Genomic DNA, 25,664 nt, shown 5'->3' with positions numbered 1-25,664 from the left:
ACAGGACTGTTGTCTAGTGGTGATGAAGGGTTACTGTTAGCAGGACGGTTGTCTAGTGGTGATAAAGGGTTACTGTTAGCAGGACTGTTGTCTAGTGGTGATGAAGGGTAACTGTTAGCAGGACTGTTGTCTAGTGGTGATGAAGGGTTACAGTTAGCAGGACTGTTGTCTAGTGGTGATAAAGGGTTACTGTTGTCTAGTGATGATGAAGGGTTACTGTTAACAGGACTGTTGTCTAGTGGTGATGAAGGGTTACTGTTAGCAGGACTGTTGTCTAGTGGTGATGAAGGGTTACTGTTGTCTAGTGGTGATGAAGGGTTACTGTTGTCTAGTGGTGATGAAGGGTTACTGTTGTCTAGTGGTGATGAAGGGTTACTGGTGTCTAGTGGTGATGAAGGGTTACTGTTAGCAGGACTGTTGTCTAGTGGTGATGAAGGGTTACTGTTGTCTAGTGGTGATAAAGGGTTACTGTTAGCAGGACTGTTGTCTAGTGGTGATGAAGGGTTACTGTTAGCAGGACTGTTGTCTAGTGATGATGAAGGGTTACTGTTAGCAGGACTGTTGTCTAGTTGTGATAAAGGGTTACTGTTAGCAGGACTGTTGTCTAGTGGTGATGAAGGGTTACTGTTAACAGGACTGTTGTCTAGTGGTGATGAAGGGTTACTGTTAGCAGGACTGTTGTCTAGTGATGATGAAGGGTTACTGTTAGCAGGACTGTTGTCTAGTTGTGATAAAGGGTTACTGTTAGCAGGACTGTTGTCTAGTGGTGATGAAGGGTTACTGTTAACAGGACTGTTGTCTAGTGGTGATGAAGGGTTACTGTTAACAGGACTGTTGTCTAGTGGTGATGAAGGGTTACTGTTAACAGGACTGTTGTCTAGTGGTGATGAAGGGTTACTGTTAACAGGACTGTTGTCTAGTGGTGATGAAGGGTTACTGTTAACAGGACTGTTGTCTAGTGGTGATGAAGGGTTACTGTTGTCTAGTGGTGATGAAGGATTACTGTTGTCTAGTGGTGATGAAGGGTTACTGTTAACAGGACTGTTGTCTAGTGGTGATGAAGGGTTACTGTTGTCTAGTGGTGATGAAGGGTTACTGTTAACAGGACTGTTGTCTAGTGGTGATGAAGGGTTACTGTTAACAGGACTGTTGTCTAGTGGTGATGAAGGGTTACTGTTAGCAGGACTGTTGTCTAGTGGTGATGAAGGGTTACTGTTAACAGGACTGTTGTCTAGTGGTGATGAAGGGTTACTGTTAACAGGACTGTTGTCTAGTGGTGATGAAGGGTTACTGTTAACAGGACTGTTGTCTAGTGGTGATGAAGGGTTACTGTTAACAAGACTGTTGTCTAGTGGTGATAAAGGGTTACTGTTAGCAGGACTGTTGTCTAGTGGTGATGAAGGGTTACTGTTAACAGGACTGTTGTCTAGTGGTGATGAAGGGTTACTGTTAACAGGACTGTTGTCTAGTGGTGATGAAGGGTTACTGTTAGCAGGACTGTTGTCTAGTGGTGATGAAGGGTTACTGTTAGCAGGATTGTTGTCTAGTGGTGATGAAGGGTTACTGTTAGCAGGACTGTTGTCTAGTGGTGATGAAGGGTTACTGTTGTCTAGTGGTGATGAAGGGTTACTGTTGTCTAGTGGTGATGAAGGGTTACTGTTGTCTAGTGGTGATGAAGGGTTACTGTTGTCTAGTGGTGATGAAGGGTTACTGTTAGCAGGACTGTTGTCTAGTGGTGATGAAGGGTTACTGTTGTCTAGTGGTGATGAAGGGTTACTGTTAGCGGGACTGTTGTCTAGTGGTGATGAAGGGTTACTGTTGTCTAGTGGTGATAAAGGGTTACTGTTAGCAGGACTGTTGTCTAGTGGTGATGAAGGGTTACTGTTAGCAGGACTGTTGTCTAGTGATGATGAAGGGTTACTGTTAGCAGGACTGTTGTCTAGTTGTGATAAAGGGTTACTGTTAGCAGGACTGTTGTCTAGTGGTGATGAAGGGTTACTGTTAACAGGACTGTTGTCTAGTGGTGATGAAGGGTTACTGTTAGCAGGACTGTTGTCTAGTGATGATGAAGGGTTACTGTTAGCAGGACTGTTGTCTAGTTGTGATAAAGGGTTACTGTTAGCAGGACTGTTGTCTAGTGGTGATGAAGGGTTACTGTTAACAGGACTGTTGTCTAGTGGTGATGAAGGGTTACTGTTAACAGGACTGTTGTCTAGTGGTGATGAAGGGTTACTGTTAACAGGACTGTTGTCTAGTGGTGATGAAGGGTTACTGTTAACAGGACTGTTGTCTAGTGGTGATGAAGAGTTACTGTTAACAGGACTGTTGTCTAGTGGTGATGAAGGGTTACTGTTGTCTAGTGGTGATGAAGGATTACTGTTGTCTAGTGGTGATGAAGGGTTACTGTTGTCTAGTGGTGATGAAGGGTTACTGTTAACAGGACTGTTGTCTAGTGGTGATGAAGGGTTACTGTTAACAGGACTGTTGTCTAGTGGTGATGAAGGGTTACTGTTAGCAGGACTGTTGTCTAGTGGTGATGAAGGGTTACTGTTAACAGGACTGTTGTCTAGTGGTGATGAAGGGTTACTGTTAACAGGACTGTTGTCTAGTGGTGATGAAGGGTTACTGTTAACAGGACTGTTGTCTAGTGGTGATGAAGGGTTACTGTTAACAAGACTGTTGTCTAGTGGTGATAAAGGGTTACTGTTAGCAGGACTGTTGTCTAGTGGTGATGAAGGGTTACTGTTAACAGGACTGTTGTCTAGTGGTGATGAAGGGTTACTGTTGTCTAGTGGTGATGAAGGGTTACTGTTAGCAGGATTGTTGTCTAGTGGTGATGAAGGGTTACTCTGTCAGCAGTCCACTCCGTCAACAGTCCACTCCGTCAACAGTCCACCCCGTCAACAGTCCACTCCGTCAACAGTCCACTCCGTCAACAGTCCACCCCGTCAACAGTCCACTCCGTCAACAGTCCACTCCGTCAACAGTCCACTCCGTCAACAGTCCACTCTGTTGTAAGGTACTCGCCGGTGCATTGTGCTGTTTCATCATGGTTTCTGGATGTCCCTCTGCCAACAGTTGGCCATTCCTCATCAGACCCACCTGGAGCGATAGAAAACAGCAGGGTTATTTATAATGGAGTTGAGGAAGGAGGCGAGGAGAGAGGATGAACACAGACGTAGTACTGTAGACTAGAACACAGAGGTAGTACTGTAGACTAGAACACAGAGGTAGTACTGTAGACTAGAACACAGAGGTAGTACTGTAGACTAGAACACAGAGGTAGTACTGTAGACTAGAACACAGAGGTAGTACTGTAGACTAGAACACAGACGTAGTACTGTAGACTAGAACACAGAGGTAGTACTGTAGACAATAACACAGAGGTAGTACTGTAGACTAGAACACAGAGGTAGTACTGTAGACTAGAACACAGAGGTAGTACTGTAGACTAGAACACAGAGGTAGTACTGTAGACTAGAACACAGAGGTAGTACTGTAGAATAGAACACAGAGGTAGTACTGTAGACTAGAACACAGAGGTAGTACTGTAGACTAGAACACAGAGGTAGTACTGTAGACTAGAACACAGAGGTAGTACTGTAGACTAGAACACAGAGGTAGTACTGTAGACTAGAACACAGAGGTAGTACTGTAGACTAGAACACAGAGGTAGTACTGTAGACTAGAACACAGAGGTAGTACTGTAGACTAGAACACAGAGGTAGTACTGTAGACTAGAACACAGAGGTAGTACTGTAGACAATAACACAGAGGTAGTACTGTAGACTAGAACACAGAGGTAGTACTGTAGACTGGAACACAGAGGTAGTACTGTAGACAATAACACAGAGGTAGTACTGTAGACTAGAACACAGAGGTAGTACTGTAGACTAGAACACAGAGGTAGTACTGTAGACTAGAACACAGAGGTAGTACTGTAGACTAGAACACAGAGGTAGAACTGTAGACAATAACACAGAGGTAGTACTGTAGACTAGAACACAGAGGTAGTACTGTAGACTAGAACACAGAGGTAGTACTGTAGACTAGAACACAGAGGTAGTACTGTAGAATAGAACACAGAGGTAGTACTGTAGACTAGAACACAGAGGTAGTACTGTAGACTAGAACACAGAGGTAGTACTGTAGACTAGAACACAGAGGTAGTACTGTAGACTAGAACACAGAGGTAGTACTGTAGACTAGAACACAGAGGTAGTACTGTAGACTAGAACACAGAGGTAATACTGTAGACTAGAACACAGAGGTAGTACTGTAGACTAGAACACAGAGGTAATACTGTAGACTAGAACACAGAGGTAGTACTGTAGACTAGAACACAGAGGTAGTACTGTAGTTATTGTCTACAGTACTACCTCTGTGTTCTAGTCTACAGTACTACCTCTGTAGACAATAACACATAGGTAGTACTGTAGACTATAACACAGAGGTAGTACTGTAGACTAGAACACAGAGGTAGTACTGTAGACTAGAACACAGATGTAGTACTGTAGACTAGAACACAGAGGTAGTACTGTAGACTAGAACACAGAGGTAGTACTGTAGACTAGAACACAGAGGTAGTACTGTAGACTAGAACACAGAGGTAGTACTGTAGACTAGAACACAGAGGTAGAACTGTAGACTAGAACACAGAGGTAGTACTGTAGACTAGAACACAGAGGTAGTACTGTAGACTAGAACACAGAGGTAGTACTGTAGACTAGAACACAGAGGTAGTACTGTAGACTAGAACACAGAGGTAGTACTGTAGACTAGAACACAGACGTAGTACTGTAGACAATAACACAGAGGTAGTACTGTAGACTAGAACACAGAGGTAGTACTGTAGACTAGAACACAGAGGTAGTACTGTAGTTATTGTCTACAGTACTACCTCTGTGTTCTAGTCTACAGTACTACCTCTGTAGACAATAACACATAGGTAGTACTGTAGACTATAACACAGAGGTAGTACTGTAGACTAGAACACAGAGGTAGTACTGTAGACTAGAACACAGAGGTAGTACTGTAGACTAGAACACAGAGGTAGTACTGTAGACTAGAACACAGAGGTAGTACTGTAGACTAGAACACAGAGGTAGTACTGTAGACAATAACACAGAGGTAGTACTGTAGACTAGAACACAGAGGTAGTACTGTAGACAAGAACACAGAGGTAGAACTGTAGACTAGAACACAGAGGTAGTACTGTAGACTAGAACACAGAGGTAGTACTGTAGACTAGAACACAGATGTAGTACTGTAGACAATAACACAGAGGTAGTACTGTAGACTAGAACACAGAGGTAGTACTGTAGACTAGAACACAGAGGTAGAACTGTAGACTAGAACACAGAGGTAGTACTGTAGACTAGAACACAGAGGTACTACTGTAGACTAGAACACAGAGGTAGAACTGTAGACTAGAACACAGAGGTAGTACTGTAGACTAGAACACAGAGGTAGTACTGTAGACTAGAACACAGAGGTAGTACTGTAGACTAGAACACAGAGGTAGTACTGTAGACTAGAACACAGAGGTAGTACTGTAGACTAGAACACAGAGGTAATACTGTAGACTAGAACACATAGGTAGTACTGTAGACTAGAACACAGAGGTAGTACTGTAGACTAGAACACATAGGTAGTACTGTAGACTAGAACACAGAGGTAGTACTGTAGACTAGAACACAGAGGTAATACTGTAGACTAGAACACATAGGTAGTACTGTAGACAATAACACAGAGGTAGTACTGTAGACTAGAACACAGAGGTAGTACTGTAGACTAGAACACAGAGGTAGTACTGTAGACTATAACACAGAGGTAGTACTGTAGACTAGAACACAGAGGTAGTACTGTAGACTAGAACACAGAGGTAGTACTGTAGACTAGAACACAGAGGTAGTACTGTAGACTATAACACAGAGGTAGTACTGTAGACTATAACACAGAGGTAATACTGTAGACAATAACACAGAGGTAGTACTGTAGACTATAACACAGAGGTAGTACTGTAGACTAGAACACAGAGGTAGTACTGTAGACTAGAACACAGAGGTAGTACTGTAGACTAGAACACAGAGGTAGTACTGTAGACTAGAACACAGAGGTAGTACTGTAGACAATAACACAGAGGTAGTACTGTAGACTAGAACACAGAGGTAGTACTGTAGACAATAACACAGAGGTAGTACTGTAGACTAGAACACAGAGGTAGTACTGTAGACTAGAACACAGAGGTAGTACTGTAGACTAGAACACAGAGGTAGTACTGTAGACAATAACACAGAGGTAGTACTGTAGACAATAACACAGAGGTAGTACTGTAGACAATAACACAGAGGTAGTACTGTAGACTAGAACACAGAGGTAGTACTGTAGACTAGAACACAGAGGTAGTACTGTAGACTAGAACACAGAGGTAGTACTGTAGACTAGAACACAGAGGTAGTACTGTAGTTATTGTCTACAGTACTACCTCTGTGTTCTAGTCTACAGTACTACCTCTGTAGACAATAACACATAGGTAGTACTGTAGACTAGAACACAGAGGTAGTACTGTAGACAATAACACAGAGGTAGTACTGTAGACTAGAACACAGAGGTAGTACTGTAGACTAGAACACAGAGTTAGTACTGTAGACTAGAACACAGAGGTAATACTGTAGACTAGAACACAGAGGTAGTACTGTAGACTAGAACACAGAGGTAGTACTGTAGACTAGAACACAGAGGTAGTACTGTAGACTAGAACACAGAGGTAATACTGTAGACTAGAACACATAGGTAGTACTGTAGACTAGAACACAGAGGTAGTACTGTAGACTAGAACACATAGGTAGTACTGTAGACTAGAACACAGAGGTAGTACTGTAGACTAGAACACAGAGTTAGTACTGTAGACTAGAACACAGAGGTAATACTGTAGACTAGAACACAGAGGTAGTACTGTAGACAATAACACATAGGTAGTACTGTAGACTAGAACACAGAGGTAGTACTGTAGACAATAACACATAGGTAGTACTGTAGACTAGAACACAGAGGTAGCACTGTAGACTAGAACACAGATGTAGTACTGTAGACTATAACACAGATGTAGTACTGTAGACTATAACACAGCGGTAGTACTGTAGACTAGAACACAGAGGTAGTACTGTAGATTAGAACACAGAGGTAGTACTGTAGACTAGAACACAGAGGTAGTACTGTAGACTAGAACACAGAGGTAGTAATGTAGACTAGAACACAGAGGTAGTACTGTAGACTAGAACACAGAGGTAGAACTGTAGACTAGAACACAGAGGTAGTACTGTAGACTAGAACACAGAGGTAGTACTGTAGACTAGAACACAGAGGTAGTACTGTAGACTAGAACACAGAGGTAGTACTGTAGACTAGAACACAGAGGTAGTACTGTAGACTAGAACACAGAGGTAGTACTGTAGACTAGAACACACTTTGTGGTGATAGAATGTGCCCTAAATGCATTCAGAATACATTACACAGGTGGTACAAGGAACCTATGTGTCCCAAATGGCACCCTATTCCCTATATAGTGCACTACTTTTAACTTGAGCCCTATGGGTTCTGGTAGAAAGTAGTGCACTATAATAATAATAATAATATGGTGCCATTTGGAACATAGCGAGTCTTATCAGTGTGTTTCCAGTAAGATCTGTGTTGAGTGTGAGAAGCTAAATGCAGAATACAGTACTATGCACTTCCTACTACTTTCACTTCTGCCTTAGTGGCTCCGCAGGACATTGGAACGGGCTACAATAGAGAAGTGAGAACTGTCCATCTCTCTGGATAACAACATCTGCTACATTACTCAGATGTAAATGTCTGTCTCATGGTAATAGGTCAGAGGGGATGTAGTACAGTAGGCAGAAGTTGTCTAAATGTCTGTCTCATGGTAATAGGTCAGAGGGGGTGTAGTACAGTAGGCAGAAGTTGTCTAAATGTCTGTCTCGTGGTAATAGGTCAGAGGAGATGTAGTACAGTAGGCAGAAGTTGTCTAAATGTCTGTCTCGTGGTAATAGGTCAGAGGGGGTGTAGTACAGTAGGCAGAAGTTGTCTAAATGTCTGTCTCGTGGTAATAGGTCAGAGGGGATGTAGTACAGTAGGCAGAAGTTGTCTAAATGTCTGTCTCATGGTAATAGGTCAGAGGGGATGTAGTACAGTAGGCAGAAGTTGTCTAAATGTCTGTCTCATGGTAATAGGTCAGAGGGGATGTAGTACAGTAGGCAGAAGTTACCACTAACCACTGATACCTCAGACACAGGGTCAGATATGTTCCATCCCTATATTGAAACAGCTCCATGGAGGGTAAAAGTTATCTGGGTAAAAGTTATTTGTTATCTATTGTGCGTACCAAACAGCACCCTATTCCCTATTTAGTGCACTACTTTTGACCAGGGCCCATAGAGGCACATAACCAGATATACTGTGAAGACTTCCTCCTTTGGTTTTCTGTACATATTCACATCAGTTATTTACAGACAATCTACTGTATATTCTTACTGTATGTTTATTTTCACCTGCTTATGAATCAGCTCATGAATCTGTTAGGAGTACAATATGAGCAAGCATACGGATCTTAAAATAGCCACTGTTTGCTCAAATGAAGCTCTAAGCAGATATGAACAAATAAGGCATGTAAATACTGTAGTCCATGTGGTACAGGACCAAAACATCCCCTCAGTACTGTAGTTCATGTGGTACAGGACCAAAACATCCCCTCAGTACTGTAGTTCATGTGGTACAGGACCAAAACATCCCCTCAGTACTGTAGTTCATGGTCCATGTGGTACAGGACCAAAACATCCCCTCAGTACTGTAGTTCATGTGGTACAGGACCAAAACATCCCCTCAGTACTGTAGTTCATGTGGTACAGGACCAAAACATCCCCTCAGTACTGTAGTCCATGTGGTACAGGACCAAAACATCCCCTCAGTACTGTAGTCCATGTGGTACAGGACCAAAACATCCCCTCAGTACTGTAGTCCATGTGGTACAGGACCAAAACATCCCCTCAGTACTGTAGTGCATGTGGTACAGGACCAAAACATCCCCTCAGTACTGTAGTCCATGGTCCATGTGGTACAGGACCAAAACATCCCCTCAGTACTGTAGTCCATGGTCCATGTGGTACAGGACCAAAACATCCCCTCAGTACTGTAGTCCATGGTCCATGTGGTACAGGACCAAAACATCCCCTCAGTACTGTAGTCCATGTGGTACAGGACCAAAACATCCCCCTCAGTACTGTAGTCCATGTGGTACAGGACCAAAACATCCCCTCAGTACTGTAGTCCATGTGGTCCAGGTGTCACGTTCCTGACCTGTTTTCTGTTGTGCGGTATGTGTTTAATTGGTCAGGGCGTGAGTTTTGGGTGGGTAGTCTATGTTATGTGTTTTCTATGTTGGGTTAATGGGTTGCCTGGTATGGCTCTCAATTAGAGGCAGGTGTTTGGCGTTTCCTCTAATTGAGAGTCATATTAAGGTAGGTTGTTTCACATTGTTTGTTGTGGGTGGTTGTCTTCCGTGTTTGTATGTTGCGCCACATGGGACTGTTTCGGTATGTTTGTTCGTTCGGTTTTTGTGTAGTCTGTTTTCCCTGTTCGTGCGTTCTTCGTGTTACATGTAAGTTCTTACGTTCAGGTCAGTCTACGTTGTTTTGTTATTTTGTAATCCTTCCAAGTGTTTGTTTTCGTGTTTCGTCGTTTGCTTTAATAAATCATTATGTATTCACAACCCGCTGCACGTTGGTCAAATCCTTGCTACTCCTCTTCGGATGAGGAGAAGGAGGAAGCTCGTTACACCAGGACCAAAACATCCCCTCAGTACTGTAGTCCATGTGGTACAGGACCAAAACATCCCCTCAGTACTGTAGTCCATGTGGTACAGGACCAAAACATCCCCTCAGTACTGTAGTTCATGTGGTACAGGACCAAAACATCCCCTCAGTACTGTAGTTCATGTGGTACAGGACCAAAACATCCCCTCAGTACTGTAGTTCATGGTCCATGTGGTACAGGACCAAAACATCCCCTCAGTACTGTAGTCCATGTGGTACAGGACCAAAACATCCCCTCAGTACTGTAGTTCATGTGGTACAGGACCAAAACATCCCCTCAGTACTGTAGTCCATGTGGTACAGGACCAAAACATCCCCTCAGTACTGTAGTGCATGTGGTACAGGACCAAAACATCCCCTCAGTACTGTAGTGCATGTGGTACAGGACCAAAACATCCCCTCAGTACTGTAGTTCATGTGGTACAGGACCAAAACATCCCCTCAGTACTGTAGTCCATGGTCCATGTGGTACAGGACCAAAACATCCCCTCAGTACTGTAGTCCATGTGGTACAGGACCAAAACATCCCCCTCAGTACTGTAGTCCATGTGGTACAGGACCAAAACATCCCCTCAGTACTGTAGTCCATGTGGTCCAGGTGTCACGTTCCTGACCTGTTTTCTGTTGTGCGGTATGTGTTTAATTGGTCAGGGCGTGAGTTTTGGGTGGGTAGTCTATGTTATGTGTTTTCTATGTTGGGTTAATGGGTTGCCTGGTATGGCTCTCAATTAGAGGCAGGTGTTTGGCGTTTCCTCTAATTGAGAGTCATATTAAGGTAGGTTGTTTCACATTGTTTGTTGTGGGTGGTTGTCTTCCGTGTTTGTATGTTGCGCCACATGGGACTGTTTCGGTATGTTTGTTCGTTCGGTTTTTGTGTAGTCTGTTTTCCCTGTTCGTGCGTTCTTCGTGTTACATGTAAGTTCTTACGTTCAGGTCAGTCTACGTTGTTTTGTTATTTTGTAATCCTTCCAAGTGTTTGTTTTCGTGTTTCGTCGTTTGCTTTAATAAATCATTATGTATTCACAACCCGCTGCACGTTGGTCAAATCCTTGCTACTCCTCTTCGGATGAGGAGAAGGAGGAAGCTCGTTACACCAGGACCAAAACATCCCCTCAGTACTGTAGTCCATGTGGTGCAGGACCAAAACATCCCCTCAGTACTGTAGTCCATGTGGTGCAGGACCAAAACATCCCCTCAGTACTGTAGTCCATGTGGTACAGGACCAAAACATCCCCTCAGTACTGTAGTCCATGTGGTACAGGACCAAAACATCCCCTCAGTACTGTAGTTGTAACGGGTGTCGTAATCCTCCTCCTCAAACGAGGAGAGGAGAGAAGGATCGAAAGACCAAAATGCAGCGGGTTGTGAATAACCCGCACTGGGCTGTGTTGGCGAACCGGGGACACCATGCGTAAAGCTGGTGCCATGTAAGCCGGCCCAAGGAGACGTACTGGTGGCCAGATATGTAGGGCCGGCCTCATGACATTTGGCTCAATGCCCAATCTAGCTCTACCAGTGCGGGGAGGTGGAATAACCCGCACTGGGCTATGCACCCGTACAGGAGACACCGTGCGCTCTACTGCGTAACATGGTGTCTGCCCGTACTCCCGCTCTCCACGGTTAGCCTGGGAAGTGGGCGCAGGTCTCCTACCTGCCCTCGGCCCACTACCTCCTAGCCCCCCCCCAAGAAATTTTTGGGTAGTACTTGCGGGCTTCCAGCCTTGCTTCCGTGCTGCCTCCTCATAACGTCGCCTCTCCGCTTTCGCTGCCTCCAGCTCCGCTTTGGGGCGGCGACACTCCACTGGCTCTACCCAGGGTCCTTTACCGTCCAGGATCTCTTCCCATGTCCAATCCTCCTTTTCCCACTGCTGCTGTCGTTGCTGTCCGTTAACCCGCTGCTTGATCTGGGTTTGGTGGGTGATTCTGTAACGGGTGTCGTAATCCTCCTCCTCAAACGAGGAGAGGAGAGAAGGATCGAAAGACCAAAATGCAGCGGGTTGTGAATACATAATGAATTTTAATAAACAAGACGAAACTAAACACACGAAGAACACTTGATACTTTACAAAACAACAAAACGAAGTAAACAGACCTGGACACGAACTTACATACAACGTGAAGAACGCACGAACAGGAACAGACTACAAATACCTAACGACAATGAAACAGTCCCGTATGGTGCGCACATACACTGTCACGGAAGACAATCACCCACAAACAAACAGTGAGAACACCCTACCTTAATATGACTCTCAATTAGAGGAAAACGCAAAACACCTGCCTCTAATTAAGAGCCATACCAGGCAACCCAAAACCAACACAGAAACAGAAAACATAGACTACCCACCCAAAACTCACGCCCTGACCATCACACACATACAAAACAACAGAAAACAGGTAAGGAACGTGACAGTAGTTCATGTGGTACAGGACCAAAACATCCCCTCAGTACTGTAGTCCATGTGGTACAGGACCAAAACATCCCCTCAGTACTGTAGTCCATGTGGTACAGGACCAAAACATCCCCTCAGTACTGTAGTCCATGTGGTACAGGACCAAAACATCCCCTCAGTACTGTAGTTCATGTGGTACAGGACCAAAACATCCCCTCAGTACTGTAGTCCATGGTCCATGTGGTACAGGACCAAAACATCCCCTCAGTACTGTAGTCCATGTGGTACAGGACCAAAACATCCCCTCAGTACTGTAGTTCATGTGGTACAGGACCAAAACATCCCCTCAGTACTGTAGTCCATGTGGTACAGGACCAGAACATCCCCTCAGTACTGTAGTTCATGGTCCATGTGGTACAGGACCAAAACATCCCCTCAGTACTGTGGTTCATGTCCCCTTCACCACTATATCACATTTCATTTCCTCACTGAGGAAAACGGCTGCTCAGAAACAAACATCATCTCAGAGGAAAAGCAGGGGAAAGGTTTTACAGTAACCTAATCTGTAGATTTACAGAGCAGTAGCTCCTAAGCATTAGACTTTGAACCAGTCAGGATAGGGAATGCACACTACTAGTGTAACGGCTGTCTAATGCCTCCTCCTCGGATGAGGAGAAGGAGTATGGATCGGACCAAAACGCAGCGTTGTATGCAGACATAATGAATATTTATTAAAGACAAGACGAACACGAACAACACTTGGAAAATTACAAAACAACAAAACGACGTAGACAGACCTGAACTTGAGAACTTACATAGACACGAAGAACGCACGAACAGGTAAGACTAGCCAAACGAACGAACAAACGAAACAGTCCCGTGTGGTGCAACAGACAGACACAGGAACAATCACCCACAAACAAACAGTGAGAACAGCCTACCTTAATATGGTTCTCAATCAGAGGAAACGTCAAACACCTGCCTCTAATTGAGAACCATATCAGGCAACACATTTAACCCCACATAGAAACACATAACATAGAATGCCCACCCCAACTCACGCCCTGACCAGCTAAACACATACAAAAACAAGGAAAACAGGTCAGGAACGTGACAACTAGTCTGATGGAAAACATGGTGAGGGCCATACAACTGGAATAGTGTATACAACTGGAATAGTGTATACAACTGGAATAGTGTATACAACTGGAATAGTGTATACAACTGGAATAGTGTATATAACTGGAATAGTGTATACAACTGGAAGAGTGTATACAACTGGAATAGTGTATATAACTGGACTAGTGTATACAACTGGAATAGTGTATATAACTGGAATAGTGTATACAACTGGAATAGTGTATATAACTGGAATAGTGTATATAACTGGACTAGTGTATACAACTGGAATAGTGTATATAACTGGAATAGTGTATATAACTGGACTAGTGTATACAACTGGAATAGTGTATACAACTGGAATAGTGTATACAACTGGAATAGTGTATACAACTGGACTAGTGTATACAACTGGACTAGTGTATACAACTGGAATAGTGTATACAACTGGACTAGTGTATATAACTGGAATAGTGTATACAACTGGAATAGTGTATACAACTGGAATAGTGTATATAACTGGAATAGTGTATACAACTGGAATAGTGTATACAACTGGAATAGTGTATATAACTGGACTAGTGTATACAACTGGAATAGTGTATATAACTGGAATAGTGTATACAACTGGAATAGTGTATATAACTGGAATAGTGTATATAACTGGACTAGTGTATACAACTGGACTAGTGTATACAACTGGAATAGTGTATACAACTGGACTAGTGTATACAACTGGAATAGTGTATATAACTGGAATAGTGTATATAACTGGAATAGTGTATATAACTGGAATAGTGTATACAACTGGACTAGTGTATACAACTGGAATAGTGTATATAACTGGAATAGTGTATATAACTGGAATAGTGTATATAACTGGAATAGTGTATAAAACTGGAATAGTGTATATAACTGGAATAGTGTATACAACTGGAATAGTGTATACAACTGGAATAGTGTATATACCTGGAATAATGTATATAACTGGAATAGTGTATATAACTGGAATAGTGTGTATAACTGGAATAGTGTATATAACTGGAATAATGTATATAACTGGAATAGTGTATACAACTGGAATAGTGTGGTCTGATTGAAGACAACCAGACCATTGGCGCTGTGACACACACGCAGACACATAGTCCACCTCTCCCCCCTTTCTAAAACGGTGAAACACAGAAGAACTACAGGAACTACCAAAGGACCCATTGTTTCTCAGTGGAGGGAACCTCATATTTGCCTGCTCATAAAGTATTTGAGGAGGGACGGTCAGTTGAGCTGTGTGTGTTTCCCCTTTCCTCTTATGACAACAGATAAACAAGGCACAGCGTTCACAGAGGAGCTTTGACAAAATAACTGTGTGGTGTGTGTGTGTGTGTGTGTGTGTGTGTGTGTGTGTGTGTGTGTGTGTGTGTGTGTGTGTGTGTGTGTGTGTGTGTGTGTGTGTGTGTGTGTGTGTGACAGAGTGTGTGTGTGACAGAGTGTCTTACCACATTGGCTTGCCTGGCCTCCTCTATGTAGTGTCTATCAGTAGGTAGTTATCATGTATACAGACTGTATCTTACCACATTGGCTTGCCTGCCCTCCTTATCATGTATACAGACTGTATCTTACCACATTGGCTTGCCTGGCCTTGCCTGGCCTCCTCTATGTAGTGTCTATCAGTAGGTAGTTATCATGTAAACAGACTGTATCTTACCACATTGGCTTGCCTGGCCTCCTCTATGTAGTGAGTGGTGATGACCACTGATACTTTTCCAGTTTTCACAATCTCTACTAGATGCTGCCAGATCCTACAGGGACACATGACACAACTCAGTTTAAGGGCAACATCCTATTGTTCCAAATGGCACCCTATTCTCTATAAAGTGCACTACTTACCAGAGCTCTATGAGCCCTGGTAGTGCACTATAAAGGGAATAGGGTGCCATTTGACACACAGCCTTAGCCTTATGACCTGCCTGGGATTACCCTGACTGGACTGATTTGGCTGGGCTTGGTAACAGAGCACTGGTACCATTACACAATCAGATTATACACCCAGATACTTCCAACAGGATTTATACAGTCATTCTGAATGAGAGACAACATGGTTTCTGTAACGAGGGGCAGAGAGTGTGTTTGACAGGTTAAGACTGTTGGAGACAGAGTGTTGTTCATAAACATGGCATCTTCAGACTGTATATGACATTCTTTATACTGGATGTAAAAGGGGGAAATGTGAAGCAGGTGAATTGTTGCAGAAGGTTTTGTGTGTGTGTGGTGTGTGGTGTGTGGTGTGTGTGTGTGTGTGTGTGTGTGTGTGTGTCCAGTACATACTTGGCTCTCAGCACAGGGTCCACCCCGACTGTGGGTTCATCCAGAATCAATAACTGGGGGTTCTGAAGTAAGGCTGCTCCAAGAGACACCCTCCGTTTCTGCCCTCCGCTGTAAACACACACAATGTTACATAAAACACCTGATATACTCTGTGACTTATCTGATCCATCCAGCTGCCTTTGTTTGACATGGGTCACACTCACTGGCTTCTCAGTGTAGTAGGTGTGTTAGCAGGGCTGGTAAGGCAGCAACGCAGAGAAACCCTGCAACACTAACCTTGTGAGGTACAAGGGGGATGTTTCCTGTACTACAGGGCAACACTAACCTTGTGAGGTACAAGGGGGATGTTTCCTGTACTACAGGGCAGCCCTGGGTCCTTGTGAGGTACAAGGGGGATGTTTCCTGTACTACAGGGCAGCACTGGGTCCTTGTGAGGTACAAGGGGGATGTTTCCTGTACTACAGGGCAGCACTGGGTCCTTGTGAGGTACAAGTGGGATGTTTCCTGTACTACAGGGCAGCACTGGGTCCTTGTGAGGTACAAGGGGGATGTTTCCTGTACTACAGGGCAGCACTGGGTCCTTGTGAGGTACAAGGGGGATGTTTCCTGTACTACAGGGCAACACTGGGTCCTTGTGAGGTACAAGGGGGATGTTTCCTGTACTACAGGGCAGCACTGGGTCCTTGTGAGGTACAAGGGGGATGTTTCCTGTACTACAGGGCAGCACTGGGTCCTTGTGAGGTACAAGGGGGATGTTTCCTGTACTACAGGGCAGCACTGGGTCCTTGTGAGGTACAAGTGGGATGTTTCCTGTACTACAGGGCAGCACTGGGTCCTTGTGAGGTACAAGGGGGATGTTTCCTGTACTACAGGGCAGCACTGGGTCCTTGTGAGGTACAAGGGGGATGTTTCCTGTACTACGGAGCAGCACTGGGTCCTTGTGAGGTACAAGTGGGATGTTTCCTGTACTACGGGGCAGCACTGGGTCCTTGTGAGGTACAAGGGGGATGTTTCCTGTACTACGGGGCAGCACCGGGTCCTTGTGAGGTACAAGTGGGATGTTTCCTGTACTACAGGGCAGCACTGGGTCCTTGTGAGGTACAAGGGGGATGTTTCCTGTACTACAGGGCAGCACTGGGTCCTTGTGAGGTACAAGGGGGATGTTTCCTGTACTACAGGGCAACACTGGGTCCTTGTGAGGTACAAGGGGGATGTTTCCTGTACTACAGGGCAGCACTGGGTCCTTGTGAGGTACAAGTGGGATGTTTCCTGTACTACAGGGCAGCACTGGGTCCTTGTGAGGTACAAGGGGGATGTTTCCTGTACTACAGGGCAGCACTGGGTCCTTGTGAGGTACAAGGGGGATGTTTCCTGTACTACGGGGCAGCACTGGGTCCTTGTGAGGTACAAGTGGGATGTTTCCTGTACTACGGGGCAGCACTGGGTCCTTGTGAGGTACAAGGGGGATGTTTCCTGTACTACGGGGCAGCACTGGGTCCTTGTGAGGTACAAGTGGGATGTTTCCTGTACTACGGGGCAGCACTGGGTCCTTGTGAGGTACAAGGGGGATGTTTCCTGTACTACAGGGCAGCACTGGGTCCTTGTGAGGTACAAGGGGGATGTTTCCTGTACTACAGGGCAGCACTGGGTCCTTGTGAGGTACAAGAGGGATGTGTCTTGTTAACAGTCTTGTTAACAGTCATCTAATAATTAAATTAAATGGATATAATAGTGCACTACTAGTGACCAGGGCACTGTGTATAGGGAATAGGGTGCAATTGGGGACTTTTCCATAGTCTCTAGGCACAGGTCACATGGTTTTGTGGACATGATGTAATCATGGACCTATGCCGGTTAGAAAAGAGGGAGGAGATTGAGACCCACTAACCCTTTAACTCACTAACCCTTCAACCCACTAATCCTTTAACCCACTAATCCTTTAACCCACTAACCCTTTAACCCACTAACCCTTTAACCCACTAACCCTTTAACCCACTAACCCTTTAACCCACTAACCCTTTAACCCACTAACCCTTTAACCCACTAACCCTTCAACCCACTAACCCTTTAACCCTTTAACCCACTAACCCTTTAACCCACTAACCCTTAAACCCACTAACCCTTAAACCCACTAACCCTTTAACCCACTAACCCTTTAACCCACTAACCCTTCAACCCACTAACCCTTCAACCCACTAACCCTTTAACCCTTTAACCCACTAACCCTTTAACCCACTAACCCTTTAACCCACTAACCCTTTAACCCACTGACCCTTTAACCCTTTAACCCACTAACCCTTTAACCCACTAACCCTTTAACCCACTAACCCTTTAACCCACTAACCCTTTAACCCACTAACCCGTTAACCCACTAACCCTTTAACCCACTAACCCTTTAACCCACTAACCCTTCAACCCACTAACCCTTTAACCCACTAACCCTTCAACCCACTAACCCTTCAACCCACTAACCCACTAACCTACTAACCCTTCAACCCACTAACCCTTCAACCCACTAACCCTTCAACCCACTAACCCTTCAACCCACTAACCCTTCAACCCACAAAGGCATGTGTGTTCTGGGGACAGCACTGATAACTCCATTGCATCTAAATAATGAGGACATGAGTCACTGCTTCTGTATTTGACCTCTCCTCGTCGTGGGCAAGGGGAAACTATCCCACGCCAAATCAACGTGGACCAGAACATCTTGCGGGTCGCGTACGCTCTTCACAGAGGTCCGGAGTGACGCATTTAAAATGTATTATATTTCCTTAACGTCAACATAAAAACATATATAGTCCTTTATACATCGCTTTGGAATGTTTCATGCACCTGACTGTATAACTTCTGTTAAGATGACTGTTATCAAGCTGGACAGAGTGTAGAGACTATAGATGACTGTTATCAAGCTGGACAGAGTGTAGAGACTATAGATGACTGTTATCAAGCTGGACAGAGTGTAGACTATAGATGACTGTTATCAAGCTGGACAGAGTGTAGAGACTATAGATGACTGTTATCAAGCTGGACAGAGTGTAGAGACTATAGATGACTGTTATCAAGCTGGACAGAGTGTAGAGACTATAGATGACTGTTATCAAGCTGGACAGAGTGTAGAGACTATAGATGACTACTATCAAGCTGGAGAGAGTGTAGAGACTATAGATGACTACTATCAAGCTGGAGAGAGTGTAGAGACTATAGATGACTACTATCAAGCTGGAGAGAGTGTAGAGACTATAGATGACTACTATCAAGCTGGAGAGAGTGTAGAGACTATAGATGACTACTATCAAGCTGGAGAGAGTGAAGAGACTATAGATGACTACTATCAAGCTGGAGAGAGTGTAGAGACTATAGATGACTACTATCAAGCTGGAGAGAGTGAAGAGACTAGAGATGACTGTTATCAAGCTGTACAGAGTGTAGAGACTATAGATGACTACTATCAAGCTGGACAGAGTGTAGAGACTATAGATGACTGTTATCAAGCTGGACAGAGTGTAGAGACTATAGATGACTGTTATCAAGCTGTACAGAGTGTAGAGACTATAGATGACTGTTATCAAGCTGGACAGAGTGTAGAGACTATAAATGACTGTTATCAAGCTGGAGAGAGTGAAGAGACTAGAGATGACTGTTATCAAGCTGTACAGAGTGTAGAGACTATAGATGACTACTATCAAGCTGGAGAGAGTGTAGAGACTATAGATGACTGTTATCAAGCTGGACAGAGTGTAGAGACTATAAATGACTGTTATCAAGCTGGACAGAGTGTAGAGACTATAGATGACTGTTATCAAGCTGGACAGAGTGTAGAGACTATAGATGACTGTTATCAAGCTGGACAGAGTGTAGAGACTATAGATGACTGTTATCAAGCTGGACAGAGTGTAGAGACTATAAATGACTGTTATCAAGCTGGACAGAGTGTAGAGACTATAGATGACTGTTATCAAGCTGGACAGAGTGTAGAGACTATAGATGACTGTTATCAAGCTGGACAGAGTGTAGAGACTATAGATGACTGTTATCAAGCTGGACAGAGTGTAGAGACTATAAATGACTGTTATCAAGCTGGACAGAGTGTAGAGACTATAGATGACTGTTATCAAGCTGGACAGAGTGTAGAGACTATAGATGACTGTTATCAAGCTGGACAGAGTGTAGAGACTATAAATGACTGTTATCAAGCTGGACAGAGTGTAGAGACTATAGATGACTGTTATCAAGCTGGACAGAGTGTAGAGACTATAGATGACTGTTATCAAGCTGGACAGAGTGTAGAGACTATAGATGACTGTTATCAAGCTGGACAGAGTGTAGAGACTATAGATGACTGTTATCAAGCTGGACAGAGTGTAGAGACTATAGATGACTGTTATCAAGCTGGACAGAGTGTAGAGACTATAGATGACTGTTATCAAGCTGGACAGAGTGTAGAGACTATAGATGACTGTTATCAAGCTGGACAGAGTGTAGAGACTATAGATGACTGTTATCAAGCTGGACAGAGTGTAGAGACTATAGATGACTGTTATCAAGCTGGACAGAGTGTAGAGACTATAGATGACTGTTATCAAGCTGGACAGAGTGTAGAGACTATAGATGACTGTTATCAAGCTGGACAGAGTGTAGAGACTATAGATGACTGTTATCAAGCTGGACAGAGTGTAGACTATAGATGACTGTTATCAAGCTGGACAGAGTGTAGAGACTATAGATGACTGTTATCAAGCTGGACAGAGGGTAGAGACTATAGATGACTGTTATCAAGCTGGACAGAGTGTAGAGACTATAGATGACTGTTATCAAGCTGGACAGAGTGTAGATTATAGATGACTGTTAGCAAGCTGGACAGAGTGTAGACTATAGATGACTGTTATCAAGCTGGACAGAGTGTAGACTATAGATGACTGTTATCAAGCTGGACAGAGTGTAGAGACTATAGATGACTGTTATCAAGCTGGACAGAGTGTAGAGACTATAGATGACTGTTATCAAGCTGGACAGAGTGAAGAGACTATAGATGACTGTTATCAAGCTGGACAGAGTGTAGACTATAGATGACTGTTATCAAGCTGGACAGAGTGAAGAGACTATAGATGACTGTTATCAAGCTGGACAGAGTGTAGACTATAGATGACTGTTATCAAGCTGGACAGAGTGTAGAGACTATAGATGACTGTTATCAAGCTGGACAGAGTGTAGAGACTATAGATGACTGTTATCAAGCTGGACAGAGTGTAGAGACTATAGATGTAGGTACATTATCATTTATACATAGTTTCCAGTTGTTTTTTGTTATTTTAATGTCTATTGAGATTGTTTTCCCCCTAATTAAAAAACATAAATGAACAATAATATAAATCCAAACCATCCGTGGGCCATATTTAATGGGCTCGTATGTTTGACACCACTGTGTACGGTTGTGTTACCTGAGGTTTCGGACTAGTTTGCTCTTCTGAGGTAGGTCCAGGAAGTCCACCAGGAAGTCCATGCGTGCCTGGGTGTCCTTAGATGACAGGCCGTGGATCCGTCCGAAGAACGTCAGGGTGTCACTGATGGTAAACTCGTTGTACAACGCCAGGTCCTGAAGAAGAACACAATGTTAAGTCACGGTATGTGTTGTGTTGATATCAAATCAAACTTTATTTATACAGCACATTTATTACAAAGGTGAGAAAGATAAAAACACTAAATGTTTTCTATACAAATTTTAAATGAAGATAGACAAGAACTAAATTCCGAGACAAATTCAAATGGTGTGTTTTGCTACAGTATGTTATGTTGACATATCATGTTGTCATGGTATTTATAGTCATATGTCAATACACTTCCATAGTGTCTAAAGGTTAGGAGTCCATTTGGAACTGAGGCGCGTTTGTGCATCTGTCAAATGAAATCAAATTTGATTGGTCACATGCTTGGTAAACAACAGGTGTACACTAACAGTGAAATTCTTACTTACGGGCCCTTCCCAACAATGCAGAGAGAAAAATAGAACAATTATAACACGAGGAATAAATACACAATGAGTAACGATACCTCAGAAGAGCTATATACACAGGGTTACCAGTATCGAGTCGATAGGTAATTGAGGTAGATATGTACATATAGGTAGAGGTAAAGGGACTAGGCAACAGGATAGATAATAAACAGTAGCAGCAGCGTACGTGATGAGTCAAAAGAGTTAGTGAAAAAAGGGTCAATGCAGATTGTCCGGGTAGCAATTGGTAAACTATTTAACTAACTAGCAGTCTTATGGCTTGGGGGTAGCAGCTGTTCAGGGTCCTGTTGGTTCTAGACTTGGTGCATTGGTACCGCTTGCCGTGCGGTAGCAGAGAGAACAGTCTATGGCATGGGTGGCTGGAGTCTTTTACAATATTTAGGGCCTTCTTCTGACACCGCCTGGTATAGAGGTCCTGGATGGCAGGGAGCTCTGCCCCAGTGATGTACTGGGACCGTATGCACTACCCTCTGTAGTGCCTTGAGGTCAGATGCCAAGCAGTTGCCATACCAAGCGGTGATGCAACAAGTCAAGATGCTCTCAATGGTGCAGCTGTAGAACTTTTTGAGGATCTGAGGGCCCATGCTAAATATTATTAGCCTCCTGAGGGGAAAGAGGAGTTGTCGTGCCTTCTTCATGACTGTGTTGGTGTGTGTGGACCATAATAATTACTTAGTGATGTGGACACCAAGGAAATTGAAGCTCTCGATGATGGGGGAGTGCTCGGCACTCTGTTTCCTGTAGTCCATTATCAGCTCATTTGTCTTGTTGACGTCGTCGTCGGTGATCAGGCCAACCACCGTTGTGTCGTCAGCAAACTTAATGATGGTGTTGGAGTCGTGCGCGGCCACGCAGTCGTGGGTGAACAGGAAGTACAGGAGGGGACTAAGCACGCACCCCTGATGGGCCCCCGTGTTGAGGATCAGCGTGGCGGATGTGTTGTTACCTACCCTCACCACCTGGGGGCAGCCCGTCAGGAAGTCCAGGATCCAGTTGCAGAGGGAGGTGTTTAGTCCCAGGGTCCTGAGCTTAGTGATGAGCTTGGAGGGCACTATGGTGTTGAACACTGAGCTGTAGTCTATGAACAACATTCTCACATAGGTGTTCCTCTTGTCCTGGTGGGAGAGGGCATGGTGGACTGCGATAGAGATTGTGTCATCTATGGATCTATTTACCTGTGGTATGTTGTGTACCTATAAGTTAACAGTTTACCTGTGGCATGTACCCCACCATCCTCCCAGGGACCTGGTGACCAGGAAATGCGGGCGGCTTCCCCAACACGCTGATGTGCCCTCGGGAGATCTTCAGTGTTCCCACAATGCATTTCAACAGTGTGGTCTTCCCACACCCACTCGGACCCAGCAGGCCGTAGCTGTAAGATAACAGGAAGAACATTTGCACTAAATCATACATATTACCACAGTATGATAGTATAGTATGATAGTATGATACGATAGCATAGTATGATATGATAGTATAGTATGATAGTATAGTATGATAGTATATCATAGTATGGTAGTATAGTATGATATGATAGTATGATAGTATATCATAGTATATCATAGTATGATAGTGTAGTATGATAGTATAGTATGATAGTATATCATAGTATATCATAGTATGATAGTATGATATGATAGTATAGTAGGATAGTATTCTGTGATAGTATATGATATTATATCATAGTATGATAGTATAGTATGATAATATGATATGACATTATAGTATGATAGTATAGTATAGTATAGCATAGTATGATAGTATAGTATGATAGTATGATATGATAGTATAGTATGATAGTATATCATAGTATATCGTAGTATGATAGTATAGTATGATAGTATGATATGATAGTATAGTATGATAGTATATCATAGTATATCATAGTATGATAGTATAGTATGATAGTATGATATGATAGTATAGTATGATAGTATAGTATGATATGCCAGTATGATGGTATAGTATGTAATCTGTATTACTCAGTATGGTCTGACTCTTAATCGTAACTCGCATAAAACTTCCAATGACATCGATGTATGATTCACATGGAAATCCAAGTTAAACGTAATTTATATATGCAAGAACCCAATTACATTGTCTACTTTATGTAAGGTTTAGAGCAGGGGTATTCAACTCTGACCCTACGAGGTCCGAGAGCCTGCTGGTTTTCTGTTCTACCTGATCATTAATTGCAAGGACCTGGTGTCCCAGGTCTAAATCAGTCCCTGATTAGAGGGGAATCACCCATCTGGTGTCCCAGGTCTGAATCAATCCCTGATTAGACGGGAATCACCCACCTGGTGTCCCAGGTCTAAATCAGTCCCTCATTAGAGGGGAATCACCCACCTGGTGTCCCAGGTCTAAATCAGTCCCTGATTAGAGGGGAATCACCCACCTGGTGTCCCAGGTCTAAACCTGTCCCTCATTAGAGGGGAATCACCCACCTGGTGTCCCAGGTCTAAACCTGTCCCTCATTAGAGGGGAATCACCCACCTGGTGTCCCAGGTCTAAATCAGTCCCTGATTAGAGGGGAATCACCCACCTGGTGTCCCAGGTCTAAACCAGTCCCTCATTAGAGGGGAATCACCCACCTGGTGTCCCAGGTCTAAACCTGTCCCTGATTAGAGGGGAATCACCCACCTGGTGTCCCAGGTCTAAATCAGTCCCTGATTAGAGGGTAATCACCCACCTGGTGTCCCAGGTTTAAATCAGTCCCTGATTAGAGGGGAACAATGCAGTGGAACTGGCTTGGAGGCCCAGAGTTCAGTTTGAAGGTAGAGAGTAGCATTAGGTTTTAAGCAGAGTGCAAATTATACTGTGGAGAAATACAACACAGAATAACAGTACTGCACTGTAAAAAGAAAAATATGTTGACTCAACATGCTTTTGTAACGCTGCAAGAGGAGTGTGAGTTTGCTCAACATTTTGGCATTTTGGCTGACTCTACAGAAATTCTCAAGTTGAATTGTATGTTCACTCAACTTTACATTTTAGGTTCAGTAAACATACAATTAAATCTGAGAATGTATTTGCATATTTCCCAGTGTACCTTGCCTTTTCCAGTGAATTGTAGTTGCCACCAATGACTGTATTTGTTAATGACAGAGACATGGTTGTTGAATGGCTTTCATTCCTGTAGCCTTCACCAAGTGAATGTTATCTTTATAATTCTATTCTTTAACCCTACTCCTCCTTCTCTGAGTGTTCACCACCCTACTCCTCCTTCTCTGAGTGTTTACCACCCTACTCCTCCTTCTCTGAGTGTTTACCACCCTGTCACCCTACTCCTCCTTCTCTGAGTGTTTACCACCCTACTCCTCCTTCTCTGAGTGTTCACCACCCTACTCCTCCTTCTCTGAGTGTTTACCACCCTACTCCTCCTTCTCTGAGTGTTCACCACCCTACTCCTCCTTCTCTGAGTGTTCACCACCCTACTCCTCCTTCTCTGAGTGTTCACCACCATGTCACCCTACTCCTCCTTCTCTGAGTGTTTACCACCCTACTCCTCCTTCTCTGAGTGTTCACCACCCTACTCCTCCTTCTCTGAGTGTTCACCACCCTGTCACCCTACTCCTCCTTCTCTGAGTGTTTACCACCCTACTCCCCCTTCTCTGAGTGTTCACCACCCTGTCACCCTACTCCTCCTTCTCTGAGTGTTTACCACCCTACTCCTCCTTCTCTGAGTGTTTACCACCCTACTCCCCCTTCTCTGAGTGTTCACCACCCTACTCCTCCTTCTCTGAGTGTTCACCACCCTGTCACCCTACTCCTCCTTCTCTGAGTGTTTACCACCCTACTCCTCCTTCTCTGAGTGTTTACCACCCTACTCCTCCTTCTCTGAGTGTTTACCACCCTACTCCTCCTTCTCTGAGTGTTTACCACCCTACTCCCCCTTCTCTGAGTGTTCACCACCCTGTCACCCTACTCCTCCTTCTCTGAGTG

General features: G+C 44.0%; 1 protein-coding gene across 4 annotated transcripts in view; it reads right to left on the bottom strand.

Annotated features, from left to right (window-relative positions):
* The window catches only part of LOC129864794 (ABC transporter G family member 23-like), a 65,738-nt gene that overhangs the window by 35,815 nt on the left and 4,259 nt on the right, over nt 1–25,664 (bottom strand). For all 4 annotated transcript variants that reach the window (XM_055937087.1, XM_055937098.1, XM_055937103.1 and 1 more), the window contains exons 3-7: nt 22,932–23,091; nt 21,148–21,302; nt 15,707–15,814; nt 15,087–15,180; nt 3,028–3,102 (exon numbers count right to left, since the gene is read on the bottom strand). In XM_055937087.1, the coding sequence (XP_055793062.1) occupies nt 3,028–3,102; nt 15,087–15,180; nt 15,707–15,814; nt 21,148–21,302; nt 22,932–23,091 (592 nt within the window). The remainder of the gene's footprint in view (nt 1–3,027; nt 3,103–15,086; nt 15,181–15,706; nt 15,815–21,147; nt 21,303–22,931; nt 23,092–25,664) is intronic.

This window comes from Salvelinus fontinalis, chromosome 1, assembly GCF_029448725.1.
Source record: "Salvelinus fontinalis isolate EN_2023a chromosome 1, ASM2944872v1, whole genome shotgun sequence".
Classification (NCBI taxonomy): Eukaryota; Metazoa; Chordata; class Actinopteri; order Salmoniformes; family Salmonidae; genus Salvelinus; species Salvelinus fontinalis.
This window is presented reverse-complemented; position numbering and strand designations above follow the sequence as displayed.